General features: G+C 51.1%; 4 protein-coding genes across 9 annotated transcripts in view; 2 read left to right on the top strand and 2 right to left on the bottom strand.

The window, feature by feature from the left end:
- Positions 1 to 27,571, top strand: part of LOC146009797 (uncharacterized) — a 928,908-nt gene that overhangs the window by 739,256 nt on the left and 162,081 nt on the right. The gene's annotated exons all lie outside the window — the stretch shown is intronic.
- The window catches only part of LOC146009800 (uncharacterized), a 185,381-nt gene that overhangs the window by 35,163 nt on the left and 122,647 nt on the right, over positions 1 to 27,571 (bottom strand). The window lies entirely within an intron of this gene.
- Positions 1 to 27,571, top strand: part of LOC146009834 (uncharacterized) — a 547,900-nt gene that overhangs the window by 491,266 nt on the left and 29,063 nt on the right. The gene's annotated exons all lie outside the window — the stretch shown is intronic.
- LOC146009825 (uncharacterized) overlaps positions 5,376 to 27,571 on the bottom strand; it is a 66,168-nt gene continuing 43,972 nt past the window's right edge. For 2 of the 4 annotated variants that reach the window (XM_083150340.1, XM_083150341.1), the window contains exons 3-6: positions 18,104 to 18,181; positions 16,335 to 16,432; positions 11,038 to 11,569; positions 5,376 to 9,088 (exon numbers count right to left, since the gene is read on the bottom strand). In XM_083150340.1, coding sequence (XP_083006466.1) covers positions 7,938 to 9,088; positions 11,038 to 11,569; positions 16,335 to 16,432; positions 18,104 to 18,137 — 1,815 coding nt within the window. In that variant the 5' untranslated portion in view covers positions 18,138 to 18,181 and the 3' untranslated portion in view covers positions 5,376 to 7,937. The remainder of the gene's footprint in view (positions 9,089 to 11,037; positions 11,570 to 16,334; positions 16,433 to 18,103; positions 18,182 to 27,571) is intronic. The other 2 variants (XM_083150338.1, XM_083150339.1) reach the window with 2 other exon arrangements.

Raw genomic sequence — 27,571 nt, 5'->3', positions numbered from 1 at the left:
ACCGACCGCTACGTCCTGCCCCGACTTATCCGTTACCGACCGCTACGTCCTGCCCCGACCTAGCTGTTACCGACCTCTACGTCCTGCCCCGACTTATCCGTTACCGACCGCTACGTCCTGCCCCGACCTAGCTGTTACCGACCGCTACGTCCTGCCTCGACTTATCCGTTACCGACCGCTACGTCCTGCCCCGACTTATCCGTTACCGACCGCTACGTCCTGCCCCGACCTAGCTGTTACCGACCGCTACGTCCTGCCCCGACCTAGCCGTTACCGACCGCTACGCCCTGCCCCGACCTAGCCATTACCGACCGCTACGCCCTGCCCCGACCTAGCCGTTACCGACCGCTACGTCCTGCCCCGACCGCTACGTCCTGCCCCGACTTATCCGTTACCGACCGCTACGTCCTGCCCCGACTTATCCGTTACCGACCGCTACGTCCTGCCCCGACCTAGCTGTTACCGACCGCTACGTCCTGCCCCGACTTATCCGTTACCGACCGCTACGTCCTGCCCCGACCTAGCTGTTACCGACCGCTACGTCCTGCCTCGACTTATCCGTTACCGACCGCTACGTCCTGCCCCGACTTATCCGTTACCGACCGCTACGTCCTGCCCCGACCTAGCTGTTACCGACCGCTACGTCCTGCCCCGACCTAGCTGTTACCGACCGCTACGTCCTGCCCCGACCTAGCTGTTACCGACCGCTACGCCCTGCCCCGACCTAGCCGTTACCGACCGCTACGCCCTGCCCCGACTTATCCGTTACCGACCGCTACGTCCTGCCCCGACTTATCCGTTACCGACCGCTACGCCCTGCCCCGACTTATCCGTTACCGACCGCTACGCCCTGCCCCGACCTAGCCGTTACCGACCGCTACGCCCTGCCCCGACCTAGCCGTTACCGACCGCTACGTCCTGCCCCGACCTAGCCGTTACCGACCGCTACGCCCTGCCCCGACCTAGTCGTTACCGACCGCTACGCCCTGCCCCGACCTAGCCGTTACCGACCGCTACGTCCTGCCCCGACTTCTCAATTACCGTCCGCTACGTCCTGCCCCGACCTATCCGTTACTTCCTGCCCCGCCCTATCCATTACCGACCGCTACGTCCTGCCCCGACTTTTCTGTTACTGACCGCTACGTCCTGCCCCGACCTAGCTGTTACCGACCGCTACGTCCTGCCCAGACCTATCTGTAACCGACCGCTACGTCCTGCCCGACCTATCCGTTACGTCCTGCCCCGCCCTATCCATTACCGACTGCTACGTCCTGCCCCGATTTCTCCGTTATGACCGCTACGTCCTGCCCCGATTTCTCCGTTATGACCGCTACGTCCTGCCCCGTCCTAGCTGTTACCGACCGCTACGTTCTGGCCCGACCTAGCTGTTACCGACCGATACGTCCTGCCCAGACCTAGCTGTTACCGACCGCTACGTCCTGCCTCGACTTATCCGTTACCGACCGCTACGTCCTGCCTCGACTTATCCGTTACCGACCGCTACGTCCTGCCCCAACTTATCCGTTACCGACCGCTACGTCCTGCCCCGACCTAGCCGTTACCGACCTCTACGTCCTGCCCCGACCTATCCGTTACCGACCGCTACGTCCTGCCCCGACCTAGCCGTTACCGACCGCTACGTCCTGCCCCGATTTCTCCGTTATGACCGCTACGTCCTGCCCCGTCCTAGCTGTTACCGACCGCTACGTTCTGGCCCGACCTAGCTGTTACCGACCGATACGTCCTGCCCAGACCTAGCTGTTACCGACCGCTACGTCCTGCCTCGACTTATCCGTTACCGACCGCTACGTCCTGCCTCGACTTATCCGTTACCGACCGCTACGTCCTGCCTCGACTTATCCGTTACCGACCGCTACGTCCTGCCCCAACTTATCCGTTACCGACCGCTACGTCCTGCCCCGACCTAGCCGTTACCGACCTCTACGTCCTGCCCCGACCTATCCGTTACCGACCGCTACGTCCTGCCCCGACCTAGCCGTTACCGACCGCTACGTCCTGCCCCGACCTATCCGTTACCGACCGCTACGTCCTGCCCCGACCTAGCCGTTACCGACCGCTACGTCCTGCCCCGACCTAGCCGTTACCGACCGCTACGTCCTGCCCCGACTTATCCGTTGCCGACCGCTACGTCCTGCCCCGACTTATCCGTTACCGACCGCTACGTCCTGCCCCGACCTAGCTCTTACCGACCGCTACGTCCTGCCCCGACTTATCCGTTACCGACCGCTACGTCCTGCCCCGACCGCTACGTCCTGCCCCGACTTATCCGTTACCGACCGCTACGTCCTGCCCCGACTTATCCGTTACCGACCGCTACGTCCTGCCCCGACCTAGCTGTTACCGACCGCTACGTCCTGCCCCGACTTATCCGTTACCGACCGCTACGTCCTGCCCCGACCTAGCTGTTACCGACCGCTACGTCCTGCCTCGACTTATCCGTTACCGACCGCTACGTCCTGCCCCGACTTATCCGTTACCGACCGCTACGTCCTGCCCCGACCTAGCTGTTACCGACCACTACGTCCTGCCCCGACCTAGCCGTTACCGACCGCTACGCCCTGCCCCGACCTAGCCGTTACCGACCGCTACGCCCTGCCCCGACCTAGCCGTTACCGACCGCTACGCCCTGCCCCGACCTAGCCGTTACCGACCGCTACGCCCTGCCCCGACCGCTACGTCCTGCCCCGACCTATCCGTTACCGACCGCTACGTCCTGCCCCGACCTAGCCGTTACCGACCGCTACGTCCTGCCCCGACCTAGCCGTTACCGACCGCTACGTCCTGCCCCGACTTATCCGTTACCGACCGCTACGTCCTGCCCCGACCTAGCTCTTACCGACCGCTACGTCCTGCCCCGACTTATCCGTTACCGACCGCTACGTCCTGCCCCGACCGCTACGTCCTGCCCCGACTTATCCGTTACCGACCGCTACGTCCTGCCCCGACTTATCTGTTACCGACCGCTACGTCCTGCCCCGACCTAGCTGTTACCGACCGCTACGTCCTGCCCCGACTTATCCGTTACCGACCGCTACGTCCTGCCCCGACCTAGCTGTTACCGACCGCTACATCCTGCCTCGACTTATCCGTTACCGACCGCTACGTCCTGCCCCGACTTATCCGTTACCGACCGTTACGCCCTGCCCCGACCTAGCCGTTACCGACCGCTACGCCCTGCCCCGACCTAGCCGTTACCGACCGCTACGCCCTGCCCCGACTTATCCGTTACCGACCGCTACGTCCTGCCCCGACTTATCCGTTACCGACCGCTACGCCCTGCCCCGACCTAGCCGTTACCGACCGCTACGCCCTGCCCCGACCTAGCCGTTACCGACCGCTACGCCCTGCCCCGACCTAGCCGTTACCGACCGCTACGCCCTGCCCCGACCTAGCCGTTACCGACCGCTACGCCCTGCCCCGACCTAGCCGTTACCGACCGCTACGCCCTGCCCCGACTTATCCGTTACCGACCGCTACGTCCTGCCCCGACTTATCCGTTACCGACCGCTACGCCCTGCCCCGACCTAGCCGTTACCGACCGCTACGCCCTGCCCCGACCTAGCCGTTACCGACCGCTACGCCCTGCCCCGACCTAGCCGTTACCGACCGCTACGTCCTGCCCCGACTTCTCAATTACCGACCGCTACGTCCTGCCCCGACCTATCCGTTACTTCCTGCCCCGCCCTATCCATTATCGACCGCTACGTCCTGCCCCGACTTTTTCGTTACTGACCGCTACGTCCTGCCCTGACCTAGCTGTTACCGACCGCTACGTCCTGCCCAGACCTATCTGTAACCGACCGCTACGTCCTGCCCGACCTATCCGTTACCTCCTGCCCCGCCCTATCCATTACCGACTGCTACGTCCTGCCCCGATTTCTCCGTTATGACCGCTACGTCCTGCCCCGATTTCTCCGTTATGACCGCTACGTCCTAGCTGTTACCGACCGCTACGTTCTGCCCCGACCTAGCTGTTACCGACTGATACGTCCTGCCCAGACCTAGCTGTTACCGACCGCTACGTCCTGCCCCGACCTAGCTGTTACCGACCGCTACGTCCTGCCCAGACCTAGCTGTTACCGACCGCTACGTCCTGCCTCGACTTATCCGTTACCGACCGCTACGTCCTGCCCCGACTTATCCGTTACCGACCGCTACATCCTGCCCCGACCTAGCTGTTACCGACCGCTACGTCCTGCCCCGACCTATCCGTTACCGACCGCTACGCCCTGCCCCGACTTATCCGTTACCGACCGCTACGTCCTGCCCCGACCTATCCGTTACCGACCGCTACGCCCTGCCCCGACCTAACCGTTACCGACCGCTACGCCCTGCCCCGACCTAGCCGTTACGCCCTGCCCCGACTTATCCGTTACCGACCGCTACGTCCTGCCCCGACTTATCCGTTACCGACCGCTACGCCCTGCCCCGACCTAGCCGTTACCGACCGCTACGCCCTGCCCCGACCTAGCCGTTACGCCCTGCCCCGACCTAGCCGTTACCGACCGCTACGTCCTGCCCCGACCTAGCCGTTACCGACCGCTACGCCCTGCCCCGACCTAGCCGTTACCGACCGCTACGCCCTGCCCCGACCTAGCCGTTACTTCCTGCCCCGCCCTATCCATTACCGACCGCTACGTCCTGCCCCGACTTTTCCGTTACTGACCGCTACGTCCTGCCCCGACCGAGCTGTTACCGACCGCTACGTCCTGCCCAGACCTATCTGTAACCGACCGCTACGTCCTGCCCCGACCTATCCGTTACGTCCTGCCCCGCCCTATCCATTACCGACCGCTACGTCCTGCCCCGATTTCTCTGTTATGACCGCTACGTCCTGCCCCGTCCTAGCTGTTACCGACCGCTACGTTCTGCCCCGACCTAGCTGTTACCGACCGATACGTCCTGCCCAGACCTAGCTGTTACCGACCGCTACGTCCTGCCCCGACCTAGCTGTTACCGACCGCTACGTCCTGCCCCGACCTAGCTGTTACCGACCGATACGTCCTGCCCAGACCTAGCTGTTACCGACCGCTACGTCCTGCCCAGACCTAGCTGTTACCGACCGCTACGTCCTGCCCCAACCTATCAGTTACCGACCGCTACGTCCTGCCCCAACCTATCCGTTACCGACCGCTACGTCCTGCCCCGACCTAGCTGTTACCGACCGCTACGTCCTGCCTTGACCTAGCCGTTACCGACCGCTACGTCCTGCCCCGACTTTTCTGTTACTGACTGCTACATCCTGCCCCAACTTCTCTGTTCCGACCACTACGGTCTGCCCCGACCTAGCCATTACCGACCGCTACGTCCTGCCCCGACCTAGCTGTTACCGACCTCTACATCCTGTCCCGACTTTTCCGTTACTGACCGCTACGCCCTGCCCCGACCTATCCGTTACCGACCGCTACGTCCTGCCCCGACATTTCCGTTACTGACCGCTACATTCTGCCCTGCCTTATCTGTTACCCACCACTACAATCTGCCCCGACTTATCAGTGATTGACCGCCCGCATCTGCCCCCACTTATCAGTGACTGACCGCCCGCATCTGCCCCCACTTATCAGTGACTGACCGCCATTATTTTCCCTGACTTATCCGTTACCGACCACTACGGTCTGCCCTGACTTATCATTTACTGACCACTGTCATCTGCCCCCACTTATCCGTTACTGACCGCTACATCCTGCCCCCACTTATCCGTTACTGACCGCTACATTCTGCCCCCACTTATCCGTTACTGACCGCTACATTCTGCCCCGACTTCATTACACACTCCGTAATGCCCATGACACATTAGGCCACACTCCGTAATGCCCATTACACATTAGGCCACACTGTGCGCATGCCTATGGTGTCCTGGACTCACCTCTTCGACACCATGTCAAAATTCAAGTTCCCCCCATGCTTTATTTCTTTGGCCAATACCCCATACAGGATTTCCTCTTCTCACATTTCCTGTAATGGTTACCTTTCGGAATCTTTTGACACTCAGAGGGGCACCCTTTGTCCCCTCTCCTATTTGCCATTGCCCTGGAACCACTCTCTTCTTTGTCATGGCATAAAGCTAGGTTGGTTAGATTTGCGTTTGGACCGCCCCTACCCGTTCCCTCCCTATGATTTTGCAAATAATCAGACACTTTGGTTCCTTCTCGGGCCATAGAATAAATATTGACAAATGTGATCTACTTCCTAGATCATGTGACCCCTTCTTCATTTCTGATGCCCCGACATTCCATCTAGTAAAATAGTTCTATCACTCTATAAATGTCCAGGTGTGCACATCCCAGCTCCCTTGGACAAACCGTAAACACTTAAAACGCCAACATAAAAAAAACATTCACTCCGCCATTTCTAAATTTTTGTGGAAGGCTAAAAAATGACATATTGCTCGTCATAAATGACAAAACTCCAAAGATAACAGGGGCCTAGGCCTCCCCAACCTTCCGCTATACTCTGATGCTACCCTGTCGTACTAGGTTTCAGATTGGTTAGTAGACCTTGACGGTGCTTTGACCCCGGCGGTGACCACCAGTCACTGTCTTTAAAGATAAATCTAATCACAGACTTTTTGCGTATTTCCAAATCAGACATTACGTCCGCTCACCTCTCCCATCTGGCTTCTGAATAGGTTGAACAGAATCCCCTAGAGCACTCGTATCTTCTGTCATGTGGACCCAGGCGGTTGTAGCTTACAACGTGACCTCCGATCTCCCTCCCCTCATTCCGCTTTTACCATTTGCCGAATATATTGAAAACGTTACGCTCATCCTATTTCCAGGGAGCACATGTTGAATTTATCATCATTGCGCCCATGTCTCACAGTGCAAACACGTTACCCCCGATTGTAATTCTAGACTACATCAGTGGTGGGATCGGGGGAAAAACAAGAGATTTTGGCACAAACTGGATAATTCTATTGGACCCTTTAGCGCTTCTGTTCGTTAATTTTAACGAATGGTTGACGAAAAGGTCAGATAAAGCGCTACTAAGAGTGACGGTGGCGGAGAAAGTCATTATAAAACATTGGGTTGCAATGTTTGATAAGAGAAGATCAAAATATCCTATTGAAGATATTGGGTCCGATTCAGGATCATTCGGCAAGATCAGATTTCGGCTACAGTCCCAATGGTTGGGGTTTAAGCATGCCCCTTCTCACGCATGTGCAAACCGTGACAGCGACCGGCCGCAGCGAGTTACCTCTTGTTCCTTCCTCTCCCCCCCTAATACTGTACTGATGTTATTTTACTGTTTCACATTGTATTACCGGTTCACCAGAGATACAGGTGATGTCATCGTGATGACATAATGTACTGTGATCTACCTATTGAACCATAATATTCACCACGCCGTTGTCAAGACTTTCTTTATTAACAATTGCTCACACTCTTACAATTTGTGGACATCAGCTGACTCATTGCTATACAAAAGTCCCACAAGCCACATTGTGTTATTGGCCAAGAGACGTTTTCCTGATGTCATTGAGTCTTTGTGTTGTGTCTAGAAAATCAATCAATACATACCAGAAAAGAGTAGCCACCTGTGTAAAGTTTTAGAACATTATGAATAAGAGAGTGGTTTCTCTCCTGTGTGACACCCCCGATGTGTAACAAAATTTGATTTCTGTGTAAAACATTTCACACACTCAGAACATGTATAAGGTTTCACCTGTGTGAGACATTTGGTGCCAAAACCAGATGTGATCACCGATAAAAAAAAAACATTTCCCACACTCAGAGCATTAAAATAGCCTCCCACCTGTGTGACTCCTCTCACCTGTGTGACTTCTAAGATGTCTAACAAGATTTGATTTAGTTGTAAAACATTTCCCACACTCAGAACATGGAAATAGCCTCTCACCTGTGTGACTTCTCTGATGTTTAGCAAGATCTGATTTAAATGTAGAACACTTACCACATTCAGAGCATGGAAATCTCACCTGTGTGACCTCTCTGATGTATAATAAGATCGGCTTTGCATGTAAAACATTTCCCACACTCAGAGCACGTAAATGGACTCTCACCTGTGTGAATTCTCTGATGTCTAACAAGACTTGATTTAGTTGTAAAACATTTTTTACACTTAGAACATGAAAATGGCATCTCATCTGTGTGACTTCTCTGATGTCTAACAAGAACTGATTTAGTTGTAAAACATTTCCCACACTCAGAACATGAAAATGGCATATCACCTGTGTGAAACCTCTGATGTCTAACAAGAGCTGATTTAGTTGTAAAACATTTCCCACACTCAGAGCATGTTACTGGTTTCACACCTTTGTGATATCTCTGATGTGAAACAAGATGCGATTTCTGTTTAAAACATTTTCCACACTCAACACATGAATAAGGTTTCTCAGCTGTGTGACTACTCTGATGTCTAACAAGAGCTGATTTAGTTGTAAAACACTTACCACACTCAGAGCATGTAAATGGTTTCACACCTGTGTGACTTCTCTGATGTATAACAAGACTTGATTTAAATGTAAAACATTTCTCACACTCAGAGCAAGTAAATGGTTTCTCACCAGTGTGACTTCTCTGATGTTTAACAAGACGTGATTTAGATGTACAACCTCTCCCGCACTCAGAGCATGTAAATAGCCTCTCACCTGTGTGACTTCTCTGATGTGTAACAAGATGCGATTTATATGTAAAACTTATCCCACACTCAGAGCATGGAAATGGTCTCTCACCTGTGTGTATTCTCTGATGTATTACAACATGTGATTTATATGTAAAACATTTCCCACACTCAGAACATGGATAAGGTTTCTCTCCTGACTTAGCTGGTTGATCATTAATGAGTGGTGTGTTCTGTTGAACATCTATAGAGCAGGTATATACTTTATCTACTGTCGGACCTGTAATAGGTGTAACAATAACTGGGATATAAGCATAAAACTGGGCGTGATTAGAGGGATCACATGGTATATCTGCACTGGGAGGTACTGGGTGTATAATTGGGGTGTTGGGGTTTTGTCCTGGAGAACCGCGTGTGACATCTTCTATGTTACCATCTGGAGATAAGAGATGTCTGGCTGAGATATTCCTTCTGTTACATCCATCTGCTGGGAATATAATAATATATGTCACTATTCACATTACAGCCATCAGCAGCACATAGTATAACACTAAGAGATATGATATACACCAGAGAGTGCGGGGAGGAGACTGGTCAGATCTCTGGGCTGGTAACACACAGTGACATGATGTGAGGGGGAGAGCAGGAGTATAATAGGGGCTGATGGCTCCTGATGTATGAGATACACCAGAGAGTGCGGGGAGGAGACTGGTCAGATCTCTGGGCTGGTAACACACAGTGACATTATGTGAGGGGGAGAGCAGGAGTATAATAGGTGCTGATGGCTCCTGATGTATGAGATACACCAGAGAGTGCGGGGAGGAGACTGGTCAGATCTCTGGGCTGGTAACACACAGTGACATGATGTGAGGGGGAGAGCAGGAGTATAATAGGGGCTGATGTCTCCTGATGTAGGAGATATACCAGAGAGTGCGGGGAGGAGACTGGTCAGATCTCTGGGCTGGTAACACACAGTGACATGATGTGAGGGGGAGAGCAGGAGTATAATAGGGGCTGATGGCTCCTGATGTATGAGATACACCAGAGAGTGCGGGGAGGAGACTGGTCAGATCTCTGGGCTGGTAACACAGTGACATGATGTGAGGGGGAGAGCAGGAGTATAATAGGGGCTGATGGATCCTGATGTATGAGATACACCAGAGAGTGCAGGGAGGAGACTGGTCAGATCTCTGGGTGGGTAACACACAGTGACATGATTTGAGGGGGAGAGCAGGAGTATAATAGGGGCTGATGGCACCTGATGTATGAGATACACCAGAGAGTGCGGAGGGTAACTGGTCAGATCTCTGGGCTGGTATCACACAGAGACATGATGTGAGGGGGAGAGCAGGAGTATAATAGGGGCTGATGGCACCTGATGTATGAGATACACCAGAGAGTGCGGGGAGGATACTAGTCAGATCTCTGGGCTGGTAACACACAGTGACATGATGTGAGGGGGGGAGCAGGAGTATAATAGGGGCTGATGGCTCCTGATGTATGAGATACACCAGAGAGTGCGGGGAGGAGACTGGTCAGATCTCTGGGCTGGTAACACACAGTGACATGATGTGAGGGGGAGAGCAGGAGTATAATAGGGGCTGATGGCTGCTGATGTATGAGATACACCAGAGAGTGCGGGGAGGATACTAGTCAGATCTCTGGGCTGGTAACACACAGTGACATGATGTGAGGGGGAGAGCAGGAGTATAATAGGGGCTGATGGCACCTGATATATGAGATACACCAGAGAGTGTGGGGAGGAGACTGGTCAGATCTCTGGGCTGGTAACATACAGTGACATGATGTGAGGGGGAGAGCAGGAGTATAATAGGGGCTGATGGTTCCTGATGTATGAGATACAACAGAGAGTGCAGGTAGGAGACTGGTCAGATCTCTGGGCTGGTAACACACAGTGACATGATGTGAGGGGGAGAGCAGGAGTATATTAGGGGCTGATGGCTCTTGATGTATGAGATACAACAGAGAGTGCAGGTAGGAGACTGGTCAGATCTCTGGGCTGGTAACACAGTGACATGATGTGAGGGGGAGAGCAGGAGTATAATAGGGGCTGATGGCTCCTGATGTATGAGACACACCAGAGAGTACGGCAAGGAGACTGGTCAGATCTCTGGACTGGTAACACACAGTGACATGATGTGAAGGGGAGAGCAGGAGTATAATAGGGGCTGATGGCACCTGATGTATGAGATACACCAGAGAGTGCGGGGAGGAGACTGGTCAGTTCTCTGGGCTGGTAACACACAGCGACATGATGTGAGGGGGAGAGCAGGAGTATAATAGGGGCTGATGGCTCCTGATGTATGAGATACACCAGAGAGTGCGGGAATGAGACTGGTCAGATCTCTGGGCTGGTAACACACAGTGACATGATGTGAGGGGGAGAGCAGGACTAGAATAGGGACTTTTTTTTACCTGTGCTGATATCTGTAGGGATTTCCTCCTCCTTACACTGCTGATCACCCCTCACATACGTCTCTTCTCCTCCCTCTGTATCTTCCACCTTCATATCAGTCACATACGTCTCTTCTTCTCCCTCTGTATCTTCTGCCTTCATATCAGTCACATACGTCTCTTCTTCTCCCTCTGTACCTTCTGCCTTCATATCAGTCACATACGTCTCTTCTCCCTCTGTATCTTCTGCCTTCATATCAGTCACATACGTCTCTTCTCCCTCTGTATCTTCTGCCTTCATATCAGTCACATACGTCTCTTCTCCCTCTGTATCTTCTGCCTTCATATCAGTCACATACATCTCTTCTCCTCCCTCTGTATCTTCTGGCTTCATATCAGTCACATACGTCTCTTCTTCTCCGTCTTGATCTTCTGCCTTCATATCAGTCACATACGTCTCTTCTCCCTCTGTATCTTCTGCCTTCATATCAGTCACATACATCTCTTCTTCTCCGTCTTGATCTTCTATCTTGATAAGAGTCAGGGACTCACCCTAAAATAAATTAGGAATTATGGTAAACATAATTTCGGTTAACTCAGTTTCCTCGAGGTTCCTGGGACCACAGGGATGACACTGAAGGTGTAGGTGGATCCAGAGGATCAGGCACCAATCTCCAAAGCTTCAGAGCTTCCCATCATGTCTGACTCCTCTCCCCTATAACCCCGCCACCATGTACAAGCAGCATCTTGAGAAGCAAATGTGTCAAAGGCATAGAACTTCAGAAACCTGTGGACCGAAGACCACGTTGCCGCCTTGCACAGATGTTCAGCAGAAACACCACGATGTGCAGCCCACGAGGGACCCACTGATCTAGTGGAATGTGCTGAAAGAGAATTAGGAACTGGTCGACCAGATTTTATATAAGCATAAGCGAACGTCTGTTTGTGCACTGGCCATCCTCCTATTATAAAAACCATAGAAAACAAACAGAGAATCTGAGCATCTGATAGATTCGCTGCGAGCAATATAGGTTTGAAGAGCTCGTACTACATCAAGAGACTTTTCTTTAGACGACAAAGATGAAGCATTGAAAGCCGGAACCACAATTTCTTGAAGAATCTGGAATTTGGACACTACCTTTGGTAGATGGGAAGGTCTTGTACGCAGAACTGCTTTATCATGGTGGAAAACCAAGAATAGAGAGCGACAGGCTAATGCTTGCAAATCCAAAACTCTCCTGGCAGAGACAATTGCCAGGAGAAAAACACCCAACTAATGAGCCATTTCAAGTCCACCGAGGCTAAAGGCTCAAAGGGAGGCTCAGAAAGAGCCTTAACTACCACCGAAAGATCCCAAGGAGCAATCGGAGGAGTATATGGTGGCTGAATTCTGTGCCCCCTGAGAGAAGGTACGCACATCTGGCAAAGATGCGATTTGTCTCTGAAACCATATTGAGAATGCAGAGACCTGAACTCTAAGGGATGCCAGACGCAATCCCAAATCCAGACCATGTTGTAATAAGTCTAGCTGTAATAAAGACATTAGTGTTGTGACCTCTGGAGTTACACCAGTAAAAATAAGTTACACCAGGAATAATAAGTACGCCAAACTATATAATAGATCCTAGCTGAAGCTGGTTTACAAGCCTGGATCATGGTTTTGGCCACCATTGCCGAAAAACCTTTATCTCTCAGGAAGGTTGTCTCAAGAGCCACGCCGTCAAATACAGCTGACGCAGATCCGGAGGCAGACAAGGGCCTTGGCTGAGCAAATCCTAACGCAGTGGCAGAAGAAACTGAGGCTACACCAACAGTAGTAGAAGATCTGTAAACCAATGTCTCCTGGGACAATTAGGAGAAGGTTTCCTCCTTCCTGCTTTTGTTTTCTGAGAACCCAAGGAAGGAGTGCCACCGAAGGACAGACATAAGGAAGATGGAACTTCCACAGTGTCACAGCCGCCGTAGCGCTTACCTCCGCTCCCGACGCTGATCCCGGCGAGGAATTTCCTGGCTCCGGGCGGCGTACGGCAGGGTCCTCCATGATGGCGCCCGTATCTCCTCCAGGCTCAGACGGGGAGTCCCGGCGCTGACGTCACAGCGCTGTATCTCCCTCTGCTGGCCGCATTGTGTCTCCTACATGGGGGCAGCCATTTTGTTGGTGTCTATTAGTCTATCCCTCTGCCCTAATCATGATGTCACGGCAGGGGATTCAATCATTGCACTGCTCAGCCCATATATTTCTGCAGTCTGGATCTGCAGGTCAGTCAGTGCAATGTTGTCCACTAGATAGCAGTTCCCAGCTCTATTAACGGCAATTACTGCAGTAGTTAGTTCTGCTGCAGCCTGACTTCCCCTGGTGTCTTGCTACAGGCACCATCCCTATTGAATTTGCTGGTCGTTTACTGCCCCAGAATATTATTGCTCACGGACCCTCAACCACCGTCACTAGGATTCGAGGCTGACGTTAGGCATTCACCCCAAAGGTGGGTGTCCGGTGTCACCGTACTCACAGTGGTCCTCACCTGTGACAACCTCAAGTGTCCCTGGCATACATATCGGCAGCGACCTCACTCAGCAATCATCGTCATCGTCTTCATCATCATTGTCTTCATCATCATCATCTACCTCATCATTATTATCGTTATTTATCTTCTTCATTGTTATCACCGTCATCGTCTTCATTATTGTCATCACTTCATTAAAGCCTATTAACCACCTTCAACTAAGTACTGCTGGCTCATTTAACCTAGAGACGCTCGCCTCTTCTGGAGGGAACTAATACCGGCACTAGCCCATGCAGCACAGTTATATTAAGGAACCCAGCTTCCGCTTCTCTCCAGCGACTTCCTCACAGGATGCTCAGAACGTGACACACGGTATGGACAGAACGCCTGAGCGTCCCGGGATCTGGCTCCGAACAACGGTACCTTGTGGTTGTGGCAGGATGCCATGTGGTCTACATCTGGCTTGACCACCCACTTCTGGACAATTAGGTGAAACACTTTGAGATGAAGAGACCACTCTCCTGGGTGTATATCCGCCTCCCAATGTAATACTCCTGGGAGAAACACTGCCGAGATGACTGGTACGTAGCTTTCGGCCTACAGAAGGATCTTGGATTTGTTTAATGCTTTCACACTTTTGGTACCAACCTTGCGATTGATATACACCACTGTGGTTGCATTGTCCGACTGCCTTGTAGTAGACCCTGAGCCATCTGTAGAGCGTTGAAAACGACTCTCAGCTCCAAGACATTGATGGATAGGCTGGACTCTGCATGAGTCAATTTTCCCTGTAAGGACTGGGATTTGACTATAACACCCCAGCCCGCAGACTGGCTTCTGTAGTGAGAAGAACCCATTGTGGGATCCAAAAGGGACGTCCCACAGTGAGATGTGTCTCGTCCAACCACCATGCTGGTAAAAGCTCTTACCACTGGGGTTAGAGACAGTATCCAAGACCGGAGATGTTGAGGGTGTCGTCCCATCTCTGTAAGATCAATTTCTGCAAAAGGCGAAAGTGGAATTGTGCCCACTGAATCATGTCGAATGTCGACACCATGAGGTTTAGAATCTGCATGGCATGATGGAAGGTGAACCTGTGTGGATAAAGAAAATGACAAATTTTGTCCTGGAAAAGACGCTGGGCCTCCAAGTCTAAAAGAGATCCCATGTGTACCATCTGTCTGGATGGAACCAGAGCAGATTTCTTCAGGTTGATCAGCCACCCATGTCTCTGAAGAAAGATCGTGACTTGAAGATGGCTGAGAAGGACCTGGCTAGTAACAGGAGGTAGTCCAAGTAGGTTATCACCCTTATGCCCTGATTATTAATGACGCGATCATAACCGCCATTATCTTTGTGAAGATTCTGGGAGCCGTGGCTAACCCGAATGGTAAGGCCTGGAATTAATAATGGCGTATCATAATCGCGAAGCGGAGAAACCACTGATGTGCTGCCGCAATGGGGACATGCAGATAAGCATCTTGAATGTCTAGTGACACCATGTAATTCCCCGGCTCCATTGTCAACACAATGGTTCGCAATGTGTCCATGTGAAATTGGGTGAGGGACTTGAGGTTTAGAATGGGTCTATATGTTCCATTCGGTTTGGGTACCAAAAATAGGGTTGAGTAATAACCCTATCCCTCTTGCTGTGGAAGTACTGGAACAGTAACTCGCGATAGGAGTAGGGATTCCACTACCTGCTTTAGCGAATGTGTTGGAAGGCTCGTAGGAAGAAACAGTTGTGGTGGCCATTTTTTTGAAGGACACCACTTATCCATGGGTCACCAACTCTCTTACCCAGGCATCGGAAGTGGTCCTAAACCATTTCTGTGCAAAGAAGAGAAGACGGCCTCCCACCTTGGGAACCCCCAAAGGGAGGCCCATCCAATCAGACTGCAGGTTTGTCGACTTAACAGGGGGCTGTCTTGTGGCCCAAGGTTGTTTAGTTCCGGGCTTAACGGGTTTTGAGGAACCGGTCTACCTGGAAAAAAAACCTGCTGGTTTATCCTGGGGCAGGAAAAGAACAAAAGGAAGGTCTTTTTGGTCACTGTGCGGATGCTGCTGGGGCAAAGAGGCCGACTTGGCTGTTGCCAGGGATGCCACTATTTTATCCAGTTCCTCTCCGGAAAAACTTTCCCTGAGAAAGTGAATACTTCTAAAGCATGTTTGGGTTCCATATCCACCTTCTAGAATCTTAGCGAAAGCATGCGCAGGACTAGGACTGATGTAGCTGAAAATTTAGCTACTAAGAGAGCTGTGTCCATGACTGCATCACCTATATAGGCTGCAGTTTGTTTGATGTTATGAACACTACTGGGGTAATTCATCTTTAATAACCTTAACCCAGGCCTCAATTGCCCTTGCTGCCCAGGAGGCCGCAATGGTGGGCCTGGTAACTGCGCCGGTGAGACTAAAAATAGATTTAGACTCTGTTCCAGACGTCTATCAGTTACATCCTTAAGAGAGTACAATACCAATGTCTACATTCGAGAAAAACGTGAAGATAATGACTGTGCCCGGAACACTGCAGCCCAAGATACACCCGAGACTCCTTGGATCTCAAACACTCCACAAAACAAATGGTGATCTTAGGGCGCTAAGTTCCCCTTTATTCCACACTCCTAGGTTCTTCAAGGATCACGTAACCTAGGAGTGTGGAATAAAGGGGAACTTATCGCCCTAAGATCACCAATGTCTACCCTGTGGGACCAGGAACCCTGAAGAGAAAACAGTATAAGACACACAGCTTCTGTACAGATCTTATAGTGACAGTCACAGTGGTATATTAGGGAGACCCTAAATCCCACCTACCTGATCCTCCTGTGGGGTCCTGTGATTCTCCTCTGTACAGTCCTGGGAATACAGAGGACGGGGACATCTCTCTGGGGTATCTCTGTTACTGGGCCCATCTGTAGGAGACACACAGTGACTGAGGACATGGTATATATGTGATTATCCTGGGAATACAGAGGACGCGGACATCTCTCTGGGGTATTCCTGTTACTGGGCCCATCTGTAGGAGACACACAGTGACTGAGTACATTGTATATATGTGATTATCCTGGGAATACAGAGGACGGGGACATCTCTCTGGGGTATTCCTGTTACTGGCCCCATCTGTAGGAGACACGCAGTGACTGAGGACATTGTATATATGTGAATATCCTGGGAATACAGAGGACGGGGACATCTCTCTGGGGTATTCCTGTTACTGGGCCCATCTGTAGGAGACACACAGTGACTGAGTACATTGTATATATGCGATTATCCTGGGAATACAGAGGACGGGGACATCTCTCTGGGGTATTCCTGTTACTGGGCCCATCTGTAGGAGACACACAGTGACTGAGGACATTGTATATATGTGAATATCCTGGGAATACAGAGGACGGGGACATCTCTCTGGGGTATCTCTGTTACTGGGCCCATCTGTAGGAGACACGCAGTGACTGAGGACATGGTATATATGTGATTATCCTGGGAATACAGAGGATGGGGACATCTCTCTGGGGTATTCCTGTTACTGGGCCCATCTGTAGGAGACACACAGTGACTGAGGACATTGTATATATGTGATTATCCTGGGAATACAGAGGACGGGGACATCTCTCTGGGGTATTCCTGTTACTGGGCCCATCTGTAGGAGACACACAGTGACTGAGGACATGGTATATATGTGATTATCCTGGGAATACAGAGGACGGGGACATCTCTCTGGGGTATTCCTGTTACTGGGCCCATCTGTAGGAGACACGCAGTGACTGAGGACATGGTATATATGTGATTATCCTGGTAATACAGAGGACGGGGACATCTCTCTGGGGTATTCCTGTTACTGGGCCCATCTGTAGGAGACACAGTGACTGAGGACATTGTATATATGTGATTATCCTGGGAATACAGAGGACGGGGACATCTCTCTGGGGTATTCCTGTTACTGGGCCCATCTGTAGGATACACACAGTGACTGAGGACATGGTATATATGTGATTATCCTGGGAATACAGAGGACGGGGACATCTCTCTGGGGTATTCCTGTTACTGGCCCATCTGTAGGAGACACGCAGTGACTGAGGACATTGTATATATGTGATTATCCTGGGAATACAGAGGACGGGGACATCTCTCTGGGGTATTCCTGTTACTGGCCCATCTGTAGGAGACACGCAGTGACTAAGGACATTGTATATATGTGATTATCCTGGGAATACAGAGGACGGGGACATCTCTCTGGGGTATTCCTGTTACTGGGCCCATCTGTAGGAGACACGCAGTGACTGAGTACATTGTATATATGTGATTATCCTGGGAATACAGAGGACGGGGACATCTCTCTGGGGTATTCCTGTTACTGGGCCCATCTGTAGGAGACACGCAGTGACTGAGGACATTGTATATATGTGATTATCCTGGGAATACAGAGGACGGGGACATCTCTCTGGGGTATTCCTGTTACTGGGCCCATCTGTAGGAGACACACAGTGACTGAGGACATTGTATATATGTGATTATCAGATGCTGGGTGTATATAGGGGACCCCCATACCTGCTCTCCCCTGTACAATAAATGTCTCCTCTTACCCAGTGATGTGAGGGGCTGGTGATTCTCCATCATCACGTCCTTGTACAGACCCTCTGTTCCTCTATATACTCCCCCTCCTGCATGGAGAGATAGACAGACAGTGACATCCTGACACCTTATAGACACCTGACACACACAATGGTACAGTCATCACCCAGACACATCCCCCGGTGTGACTGTATAACGTCCCATTCCCAGTGGTCACCTCTTAGGTCACATCCACCGGTGTTACTGTATCAAGTCCCATTCCCAGCAGTCACCTCTCCGGTCACATCCCCCGGTGTTACTGTATAACATCCCATTCCCAGCAGTCATCTCTCCGGTCACATCCTCCAGTGTTACTGTATAACGTCCCATTCCCAGCAGTCAACTCTCCGGTCACATCCCCAGGTGTTACTGTATAACGTCCCATTCCCAGCAGTCACCTCTCCGGTCACATCCCCCGGTGTTACTGTATAACGTCCCATTCCCAGCAGTCACCTCTCCGGTCACATCCCCCGGTGTTACTGTATAACGTCCCATTCCCAGCAGTCACCTCTCCGGTCACATCCCCCGGTGTTACTGTATAACGCCCCATTCCCAGCAGTCACCTCTCCGGTCACATCCCCCGGTGTTACTGTATAACGCCCCATTCCCAGCAGTCACCTCTCCTGTCACATCCCCCGGTTTAACTGTAGAACGTCCCATTCCCAGCAGTCACCTCTCCGGTCACATCCCCGGTGTTACTGTATAATGTCCCATTCCCAGCAGTCACCTCTCCGGTCACATCCCCCGGTGTTACTGTATAACGTCCCATTCCCAGCAGTCACCTCTCCGGTCACATCCCACGGTGTAACTGTATAACATCCCATTCCCAGCAGTCATCTCTCCGGTCACATCCCCCGGTGTTACTGTATAACGTCCCATTCCCAGCAGTCACCTCTCCGGTCACATCCCCCGGTGTTACTGTATAACGTCCCAATCCCAGCAGTCACCTCTCCGGCCACATCTCCCGGTGTTACTGTATAACGTCCCATTCCCAGCAGTCACCTCTCCGGTCACATCCCCCGGTGTTACTGTATAACGTCCCATTCCCAGCAGTCACCTCTCCGGTCACATCCCCCGGTGTTACTGTATAACGTCCCATTCCCAGCAGTCAGCTCTCCGGTCACATCCCCCGGTGTTACTGTATAATGTCCCATTCCCAGCAGTCACCTCTCCAGTCACATCACCCAGTGTTACTGTATAACGTCATATTCCCAGCAGTCACCTCTCCGGTCATATCCCCCCGGTGTAACTGTATAACATCCCATTCCCAGCAGTCATCTCTCCGGTCACATCCCCCGGTGTTACTGTATAACGTCCCATTCCCAGCAGTCACCTCTCCGGTCACATCCCACGGTGTAACTGTATAACATCCCATTCCCAGCAGTCACCTCTCCAGTCACATCCCCCGGTGTTACTGTATAACGTCCCATTCCCAGCAGTCACCTCTCCGGTCACATCCCCCGGTGTCACTGTATAACGTCCCATTCCCAGCAGTCACCTCTCCAGTCACATCCCCCGGTGTAACTGTATAACATCCCATTCCCAGCAGTCACCTCTCCGGTCACATCCCCCGGTATTACTCTATAACGTCCCATTCCCAGCAGTCAGCTCTCCGGTCACATCCTCCGATGTTACTGTAGAACGTCCCATTCCCAGCAGTCACCTCTCCGGTCACATCCCCCAGTGTTACTGTATAACATCCCATTCCTAGCGGTCACCTCTCTGGGTACATCCCCCGATGTTACTGTATAACGTCCCATTCCCAGTAGTCACCTCTCCAGTCACATCCCCCGGTGTTACTGTATAACGTCCCATTCCCAGCAGTCATCTCTCCGGTCACATCCCCCGGTGTCACTGTATAACGTCCCATTCCCAGCAGTCAGCTCTCCGGTCACATCCCCCGGTGTTACTGTATAACGTCCCATTCCCAGCAGTCACCTCTCCGGTCACATCCCCCGGTGTTATTGTAGAACGTCCCATCCCCAGCAGTCACCTCTCCGGTCACATCCCTCTGTGTTACTGTATAACACCCCATTCCCAGCAGTCACCTCTCCGGTCACATCCCCCGGTGTTACTGTATAACGTCCCATTCCCAGCAGTCACCTCTCCTGTCACATCCCCCGGTGTTACTGTATAACGTCCCATTTCCAGCAGTCACCTCTTAGGTCACCTCCCCCGGTGTTACTGTATAACGTCCCATTCCCAGCAGTCACCTCTCCGGTCACATCCCCCGGTGTTACTGTATAACGTCCCATTCCCAGCAGTCACCTCTCCGGTCACATCCCACGGTGTAACTGTATAACATCCCATTCCCAGCAGTCACCTCTCCAGTCACATCCCCCGGTGTTACTGTATAACGTCCCATTCCCAGCAGTCACCTCTCCGGTCACATCCCCCGGTGTCACTGTATAACGTCCCATTCCCAGCAGTCACCTCTCCAGTCACATCCCCCGGTGTAACTGTATAACATCCCATTCCCAGCAGTCACCTCTCCGGTCACATCCCCCGGTATTACTCTATAACGTCCCATTCCCAGCAGTCAGCTCTCCGGTCACATCCTCCGATGTTACTGTAGAACGTCCCATTCCCAGCAGTCACCTCTCCGGTCACATCCCCCAGTGTTACTGTATAACATCCCATTCCTAGCGGTCACCTCTCTGGGTACATCCCCCGATGTTACTGTATAACGTCCCATTCCCAGTAGTCACCTCTCCAGTCACATCCCCCCGGTGTTACTGTATAACGTCCCATTCCCAGCAGTCATCTCTCCGGTCACATCCCCCGGTGTCACTGTATAACGTCCCATTCCCAGCAGTCAGCTCTCCGGTCACATCCCCCGGTGTTACTGTATAACGTCCCATTCCCAGCAGTCACCTCTCCGGTCACATCCCCCGGTGTTATTGTAGAACGTCCCATCCCCAGCAGTCACCTCTCCGGTCACATCCCTCTGTGTTACTGTATAACACCCCATTCCCAGCAGTCACCTCTCCGGTCACATCCCCCGGTGTTACTGTATAACGTCCCATTTCCAGCAGTCACCTCTTAGGTCACCTCCCCCGGTGTTACTGTATAACGTCCCATTCCCAGCAGTCACCTCTCCGGTCACATCCCCCGGTGTTACTGTATAACGTCCCATTCCCAGCAGTCACCTCTCCAGTCACATCCCCCGGTGTTACTGTATAACGTCCCATTCCCAGCAGTCACCTCCCCGGTCACATCCCACGGTGTTACTGTATAACGTCCCATTCCCAGCAGTCACCTCTCCGGTCACATCCCCCGGTGATACTGTATAACGTCCCATTCCCAGCAGTCACCTCTTCGGTCACATCCCCCGGTGTTACTGTATAACGTCCCATTCCCACCAGTCACCTCTTAGGTCACCTCCCCCGATGTTACTGTATAACGTCCCATTCCCAGTAGTCACCTCTCCAGTCACATCCCCCGGTGTTACTGTATAACGTCCCATTCCCAGCAGTCATCTCTCCGGTCACATCCCCCGGTGTTACTGTATAGCGTCCCATTCCCAGCAGTCACCTCTCCGGTCACATCCCCGGTGTTACTGTATAATGTCCCATTCCCAGCAGTCACCTCTCCGGTCACATCCCCCGGTGTTATTGTAGAACGTCCCATCCCCAGCAGTCACCTCTCCGGTCACATCCCCTGGTGTAACTGTATAACATCCCATTCCCAGCAGTCACCTCTCCGGTCACATCCCCCGGTGTTACTGTATAACGTCCCATTTCCAGCAGTCACCTCTTAGGTCACCTCCCCCGGTGTTACTGTATAACGTCCCATTCCCAGCAGTCACCTCTCCGGTCACATCCCCGGTGTTACTGTATAACGTCCCATTCCCACCAGTCACCTCTTAGGTCACTTCCCCCGGTGTTACTGTATAACGTCCCATTCCCAGCAGTCACCTCTCCGTTCTGTTTAAGTTGTTTTGCATCCACACCGCACTAGCATATTGTGACCATTTACGTTTGCATATTTACGTAAAGAGCGTACAGAGGCGACTAGCAGCATTGTGTGAATGTAATGGCAGCCATCTAATACACATAGACCCATACTATCACAAATAATAAAATATAGTTATATGGTTTAATATCGCTACACATAGTATTAACGGTAATACACGGTCTCCCCTGGACAATTGTAGTATCTGTGTGATCAGTCTCACTCGCAGTTTCCTGGTGCTTATCTGAAAGCGCAGAATTTACCAGTCAGAAGTTATGGACAATAATATATCATTAGGTATACATTGCCATGAGGAAGGGCTGACTGAAAGATCCAGCTGAAACCGGACGCACAGCAGGGACCCCTGGACATTATGACGAAGCCTTGAACAGAGACCCAGCTGTGCCTTCTTACTGTACCAATCAGGAGAGGAGAAACCTGACCTCTTGGCCGATGAAGAACTTTACTGTACCCCATTGTCTGGACCCTTTATATTGCTGCACACGGGTTAGGGACACTCTACCTGAGTGTGCTCAGACTTTGACTACTGGTCCCTGGTGCCTGCGAGTGAGAGACGGTAAATGTACTTTATGTATTGTTGTGATTGCATTATAGCAGATTGTGCTTATATTTGTTTTTCCCCTTTTCATTAATTATTGAAGGATTTGTATATTGTGTGATCGCTTTATTTTCTGTTACCCTGTTTGTCCATTAGGGACTAAATACATAAGGTGAAGGACTTTGTACCCTTACCCCGAATTACCCCGTATTGTGTCATTTATTCCCAATAAGCAGAAGGGTTTACAGGAATTATACCTGGTACATTGAAAGTGTGTATAAGTACTTAGTACTGATAAGGATCCCGCCATACGGGTATCGGTGTAGTGTGAGATACGCTGATCACTACGTGGCACTACGCATTGGTTCCCCCGTAGTCAGGAATAAAGGGGAATAGTGTGAAGGCACTTAGTACTGATAAGGATCCCGCCATAAGGGTATCGGTGTAGTGTGAGATACGCTGATCAATACGTGGCGCTACGCATTGGTTCCCCCGTAGTCAGGAATAAAGGGTAATAGTGTGAAGGCACTTAGTACTGATAAGGATCCCGCCATACGGGTATCGGTGTAGTGTGAGATACGCTGATCACTACGTGGTGCTACGCATTGGTTCCCCCGTAGTCAGGAATAAAGGGTAATAGTGTGAAGGCACTTAGTACTGATAAGGATCCCGCCATACGGGTATCGGTGTAGTGTGAGATACGCTGATCACTACGTGGTGCTACGCATTGGTTCCCCCGTAGTCAGGAATAAAGGGTAATAGTGTAAAGGCACTTAGTACTGATAAGGATCCCGCCATACGGGTATCGGTGTAGTGTGAGATACGCTGATCACTACATGGCACTACGCATTGGTTCCCCCGTAGTCAGGAATAAAGGGTAATAGTGTGAAGGCACTTAGTACTGATAAGGATCCCGCCATACGGGTATCGGTGTAGTGTGAGATACGCTGATCACTACGTGGCGCTACGCATTGGTTCCCCCGTAGTCAGGAATAAAGGGTAATAGTGTGAAGGCACTTAGTACTGATAAGGATCCCGCCATACGGGTATCGGTGTAGTGTGAGATACGCTGATCACTACATGGCACTACGCATTTGTTCCCCCGTAGTCAGGAATAAAGGGTAATAGTGTGAAGGCACTTAGTACTGATAAGGATCCCGCCATACGGGTATCGGTGTAGTGTGAGATACGCTGATCACTACATGGCACTACGCATTGGTTCCCCCGTAGTCAGGAATAAAGGGTAATAGTGTGAAGGCACTTAGTACTGATAAGGATCCCACCATACGGGTATCGGTGTAGTGTGAGATACGCTGATAAGGTTCCCTACATGGCGCTACGCATTGGTTCCCCCGTAGTCAGGAATAAAGGGTAATAGTGTGAAGGCACTTAGTACTGATAAGGATCCCGCCATACGGGTATTGGTGTAGTGTGAGATACGCTGATCACTACGTGGCACTACGCATTGGTTCCCCCGTAGTCAGGAATAAAGGGTAATAGTGTGAAGGCACTTAGTACTGATAAGGATCCCGCCATACGGGTATCGGTGTAGTGTGAGATACGCTGATCACTACGTGGTGCTACGCATTGGTTCCCCCGTAGTCAGGAATAAAGGGTAATAGTGTGAAGGCACTTAGTACTGATAAGGATCCCGCCATACGGGTATCGGTGTAGTGTGAAATACGCTGATCACTACGTGGTGCTACGCATTGGTTCCCCCGTAGTCAGGAATAAAGGGTTATAGTGTGAAGGCACTTAGTACTGATAAGGATCCCGCCATACGGGTATCGGTGTAGTGTGAGATACGCTGATCACTACGTGGCACTACGCATTGGTTCCCCCGTAGTCAGGAATAAAGGGTAATAGTGTGAAGGCAGTTAGTACTGATAAGGATCCCGCCATAAGGGTATCGGTGTAGTGTGAGATACGCTGATCACTACGTGGTGCTACGCATTGGTTCCCCCGTAGTCAGGAATAAAGGGTAATAGTGTGAAGGCACTTAGTACTGATAAGAATCCCGCCATACGGGTATCGGTGTAGTGTGAGATACGCTGATCACTACGTGGCACTACGCATTGGTTCCCCCGTAGTCAGGAATAAAGGGGAATAGTGTGAAGGCACTTAGTACTGATAAGGATCCCGCCATACGGTTATCGGTGCAGTGTGAGATACGCTGATCACTACGTGGCACTACGCATTGGTTCCCCCGTAGTCAGGAATAAAGGGTAATAGTGTGAAGGCACTTAGTACTGATAAGGATCCCGCCATAAGGGTATCGGTGTAGTGTGAGATACGCTGATCACTACGTGGTGCTACGCATTGGTTCCCCCGTAGTCAGGAATAAAGGGTAATAGTGTGAAGGCACTTAGTACTGATAAGAATCCCGCCATACGGGTATCGGTGTAGTGTGAGATACGCTGATCACTACGTGGCACTACGCATTGGTTCCCCCGTAGTCAGGAATAAAGGGTAATAGTGTGAAGGCAGTTAGTACTGATAAGGATCCCGCCATAAGGGTATCGGTGTAGTGTGAGATACGCTGATCACTACGTGGTGCTACGCATTGGTTCCCCCGTAGTCAGGAATAAAGGGTAATAGTGTGAAGGCAGTTAGTACTGATAAGGATCCCGCCATAAGGGTATCGGTGTAGTGTGAGATACGCTGATCACTACGTGGTGCTACGCATTGGTTCCCCCGTAGTCAGGAATAAAGGGTAATAGTGTGAAGGCACTTAGTACTGATAAGGATCCCGCCATAAGGGTATCGATGTAGTGTGAGGTACGCTGATCACTACGTAGCGCTACGCATTGGTTCCCCCGTAGTCAGGAATAAAGGGTAATAGTGTGAAGGCACTTAGTACTGATAAGGATCCCGCCATACGGGTATCGGTGTAGTGTGAGATACGCTGATAAGGTTCCCTACATGGCGCTAGGCATTGGTTTCCCCGTAGTCAGGAATAAAGGGTAATAGTGTGAAGGCACTTAGTACTGATAAGGATCCCGCCATACGGGTATCGGTGTAGTGTGAGATACGCTGATCACTACGTGGCGCTACGCATTGGTTCCCCCGTAGTCAGGAATAAAGGGTAACAGTTTACGGACACATTACGTACACTGCGAAACTTACTTATTGTCCATCGGTTTGGGAAATATTAGGATTTAACAATTGGGGGCTCGTCCGCTCGTTACATGCTTTAAAGCTCTGTAAACTACGCAGGACTTAAGCTTACCAGCAAAAGGGTTGGGGTGACGTCATTAAACCCTTACTGGAAAGGCCAAGTCTGCGTCGGTACAGGGCTTGAAAGGTGCTAACGCGAACTCGTGGACAATAAGTGAAGTTCCAAAAAGTGATATATGTGAAATAAGTACATAATGGGGGAAATTTACTAAGCCAAATACGGCTTTTGTATAGTAAAATACTATTTATTTAGGCGTATTCGTATTTATGGCACATTCGTATTTGTATTTACAAATACGAATGTATACGCCGTCGGTAAATTTAAATAGGTATCACCATTCAAAAGAATGGTGATTCCTAATTTACTAAGCGGCCGTATTGAAATTACAGCCGCTAATTAGCGGTAAACGACCACTAATTGCTGGCCAAATACTCCTGGAAATCACACTTTCTTTTCCTGGCGTATTTGGCAGAAGCCTGCACGGATCAGTCAGATCCGTCATATCAGTCAGATCCGTCATATCAGTCAGATCCTTGCAGGCTTCAGTGTGTAAAAAAATAAAAAATAAATAAATAATTTGAGAATATGGCGTGGGGTCCCTGCCCCACAGCCGTAACCAGCCCCATGTTTAGAGCCGGTCCTGCGCGGAAAACTAAGCAAATAGCTAAGTGGGCGCCCAACTAACATATAAGTACCCAATTTTTATTGTGTTTTTCAAAATAAGTGTAACGTTTTTGCATACTTTGTTGTACATCTGGAATGATCTTATCAAACACTAAACAGGGATTTCTCGGAATAAAACCCATGAGTGTGCGGCTTCCTTTTCTTTCTTCAAGGTCTTTAACATATATGAAAGGAGGCTACACCTCATGTCACAAAGGTCTCTGGTTCAATCCTTGACTATGAACACATTCGAACACAGAGTAGTATATGTGACAAAGTCCTTAATGAAGAGTATATACATATTAATCATTATAAAGCTTGTCCTGAGAAATCAACAGTACAACAATGTAATGGGGGAGGGAAGTGGGGAAAGGAAGGAGGGAGAGGGAGGGAGCGATAGACATTGACATCAACTTACTACTGTAAACAGTACAAAGAGAATTCTTTGTGTCTAGGGAGGCCAATCCCGGGGCATTTTTTCAATCCCGGGATTGGCCTCCCTAATAAAAAAAAAAATGACCCGCCCCCCAAATATCAATATAAATGTCCTCTAACTCCGCCCCGCCTGCCCGTCACTCTTCCCCATCTCCCTGCACTGTCACTTACAGAGGTAGTGGTGACAGGCAGCAGCAGGAGCGACGTCCATCCATCCATCTCCAGTGGCCGGGCGGGCAGGCGGTAGCAGCACAGCGGGAATTTGGCTGAGCGTCCAGGTCCCTGACAGTGTGCTGCAGTGCACTGACAGGCATGGCGGCGGCCAGGCTGCGCAGCGTGATGTCAGGGGTCACGCTGCGCAGCCTGGGCGCCGTCATGCCTGTCATCACACAGAGGAACCAATCAGCCACTGGGGGTCCCGGGTCAGTACGTAGAAGTCAGCCGGGCAGCATCTGAGCCATTATTTTAAAATGCTTAGCGCTGCCCGACTTTACAAAAAAAAGAAGTAATTTTGTACTGGGGTACTAATCGTGACATCCCGGGATTGAAAGCTTCAATCCGGGGATTCAAATCCCGACCATTTTAGGCCTAAATCCTGGGATCCCACCGATCCCGATCTCGGGATTGGCCTCCCTATATGACGCTAGTATA

The sequence above is a fragment of the Crinia signifera genome, chromosome 6 (assembly GCF_055691185.1).
Source record: "Crinia signifera chromosome 6, ASM5569118v1, whole genome shotgun sequence".
Classification (NCBI taxonomy): Eukaryota; Metazoa; Chordata; class Amphibia; order Anura; family Myobatrachidae; genus Crinia; species Crinia signifera.
Note: the sequence above shows the minus strand (reverse complement) of the source record. Positions and strands in the feature narration are given on the sequence as shown.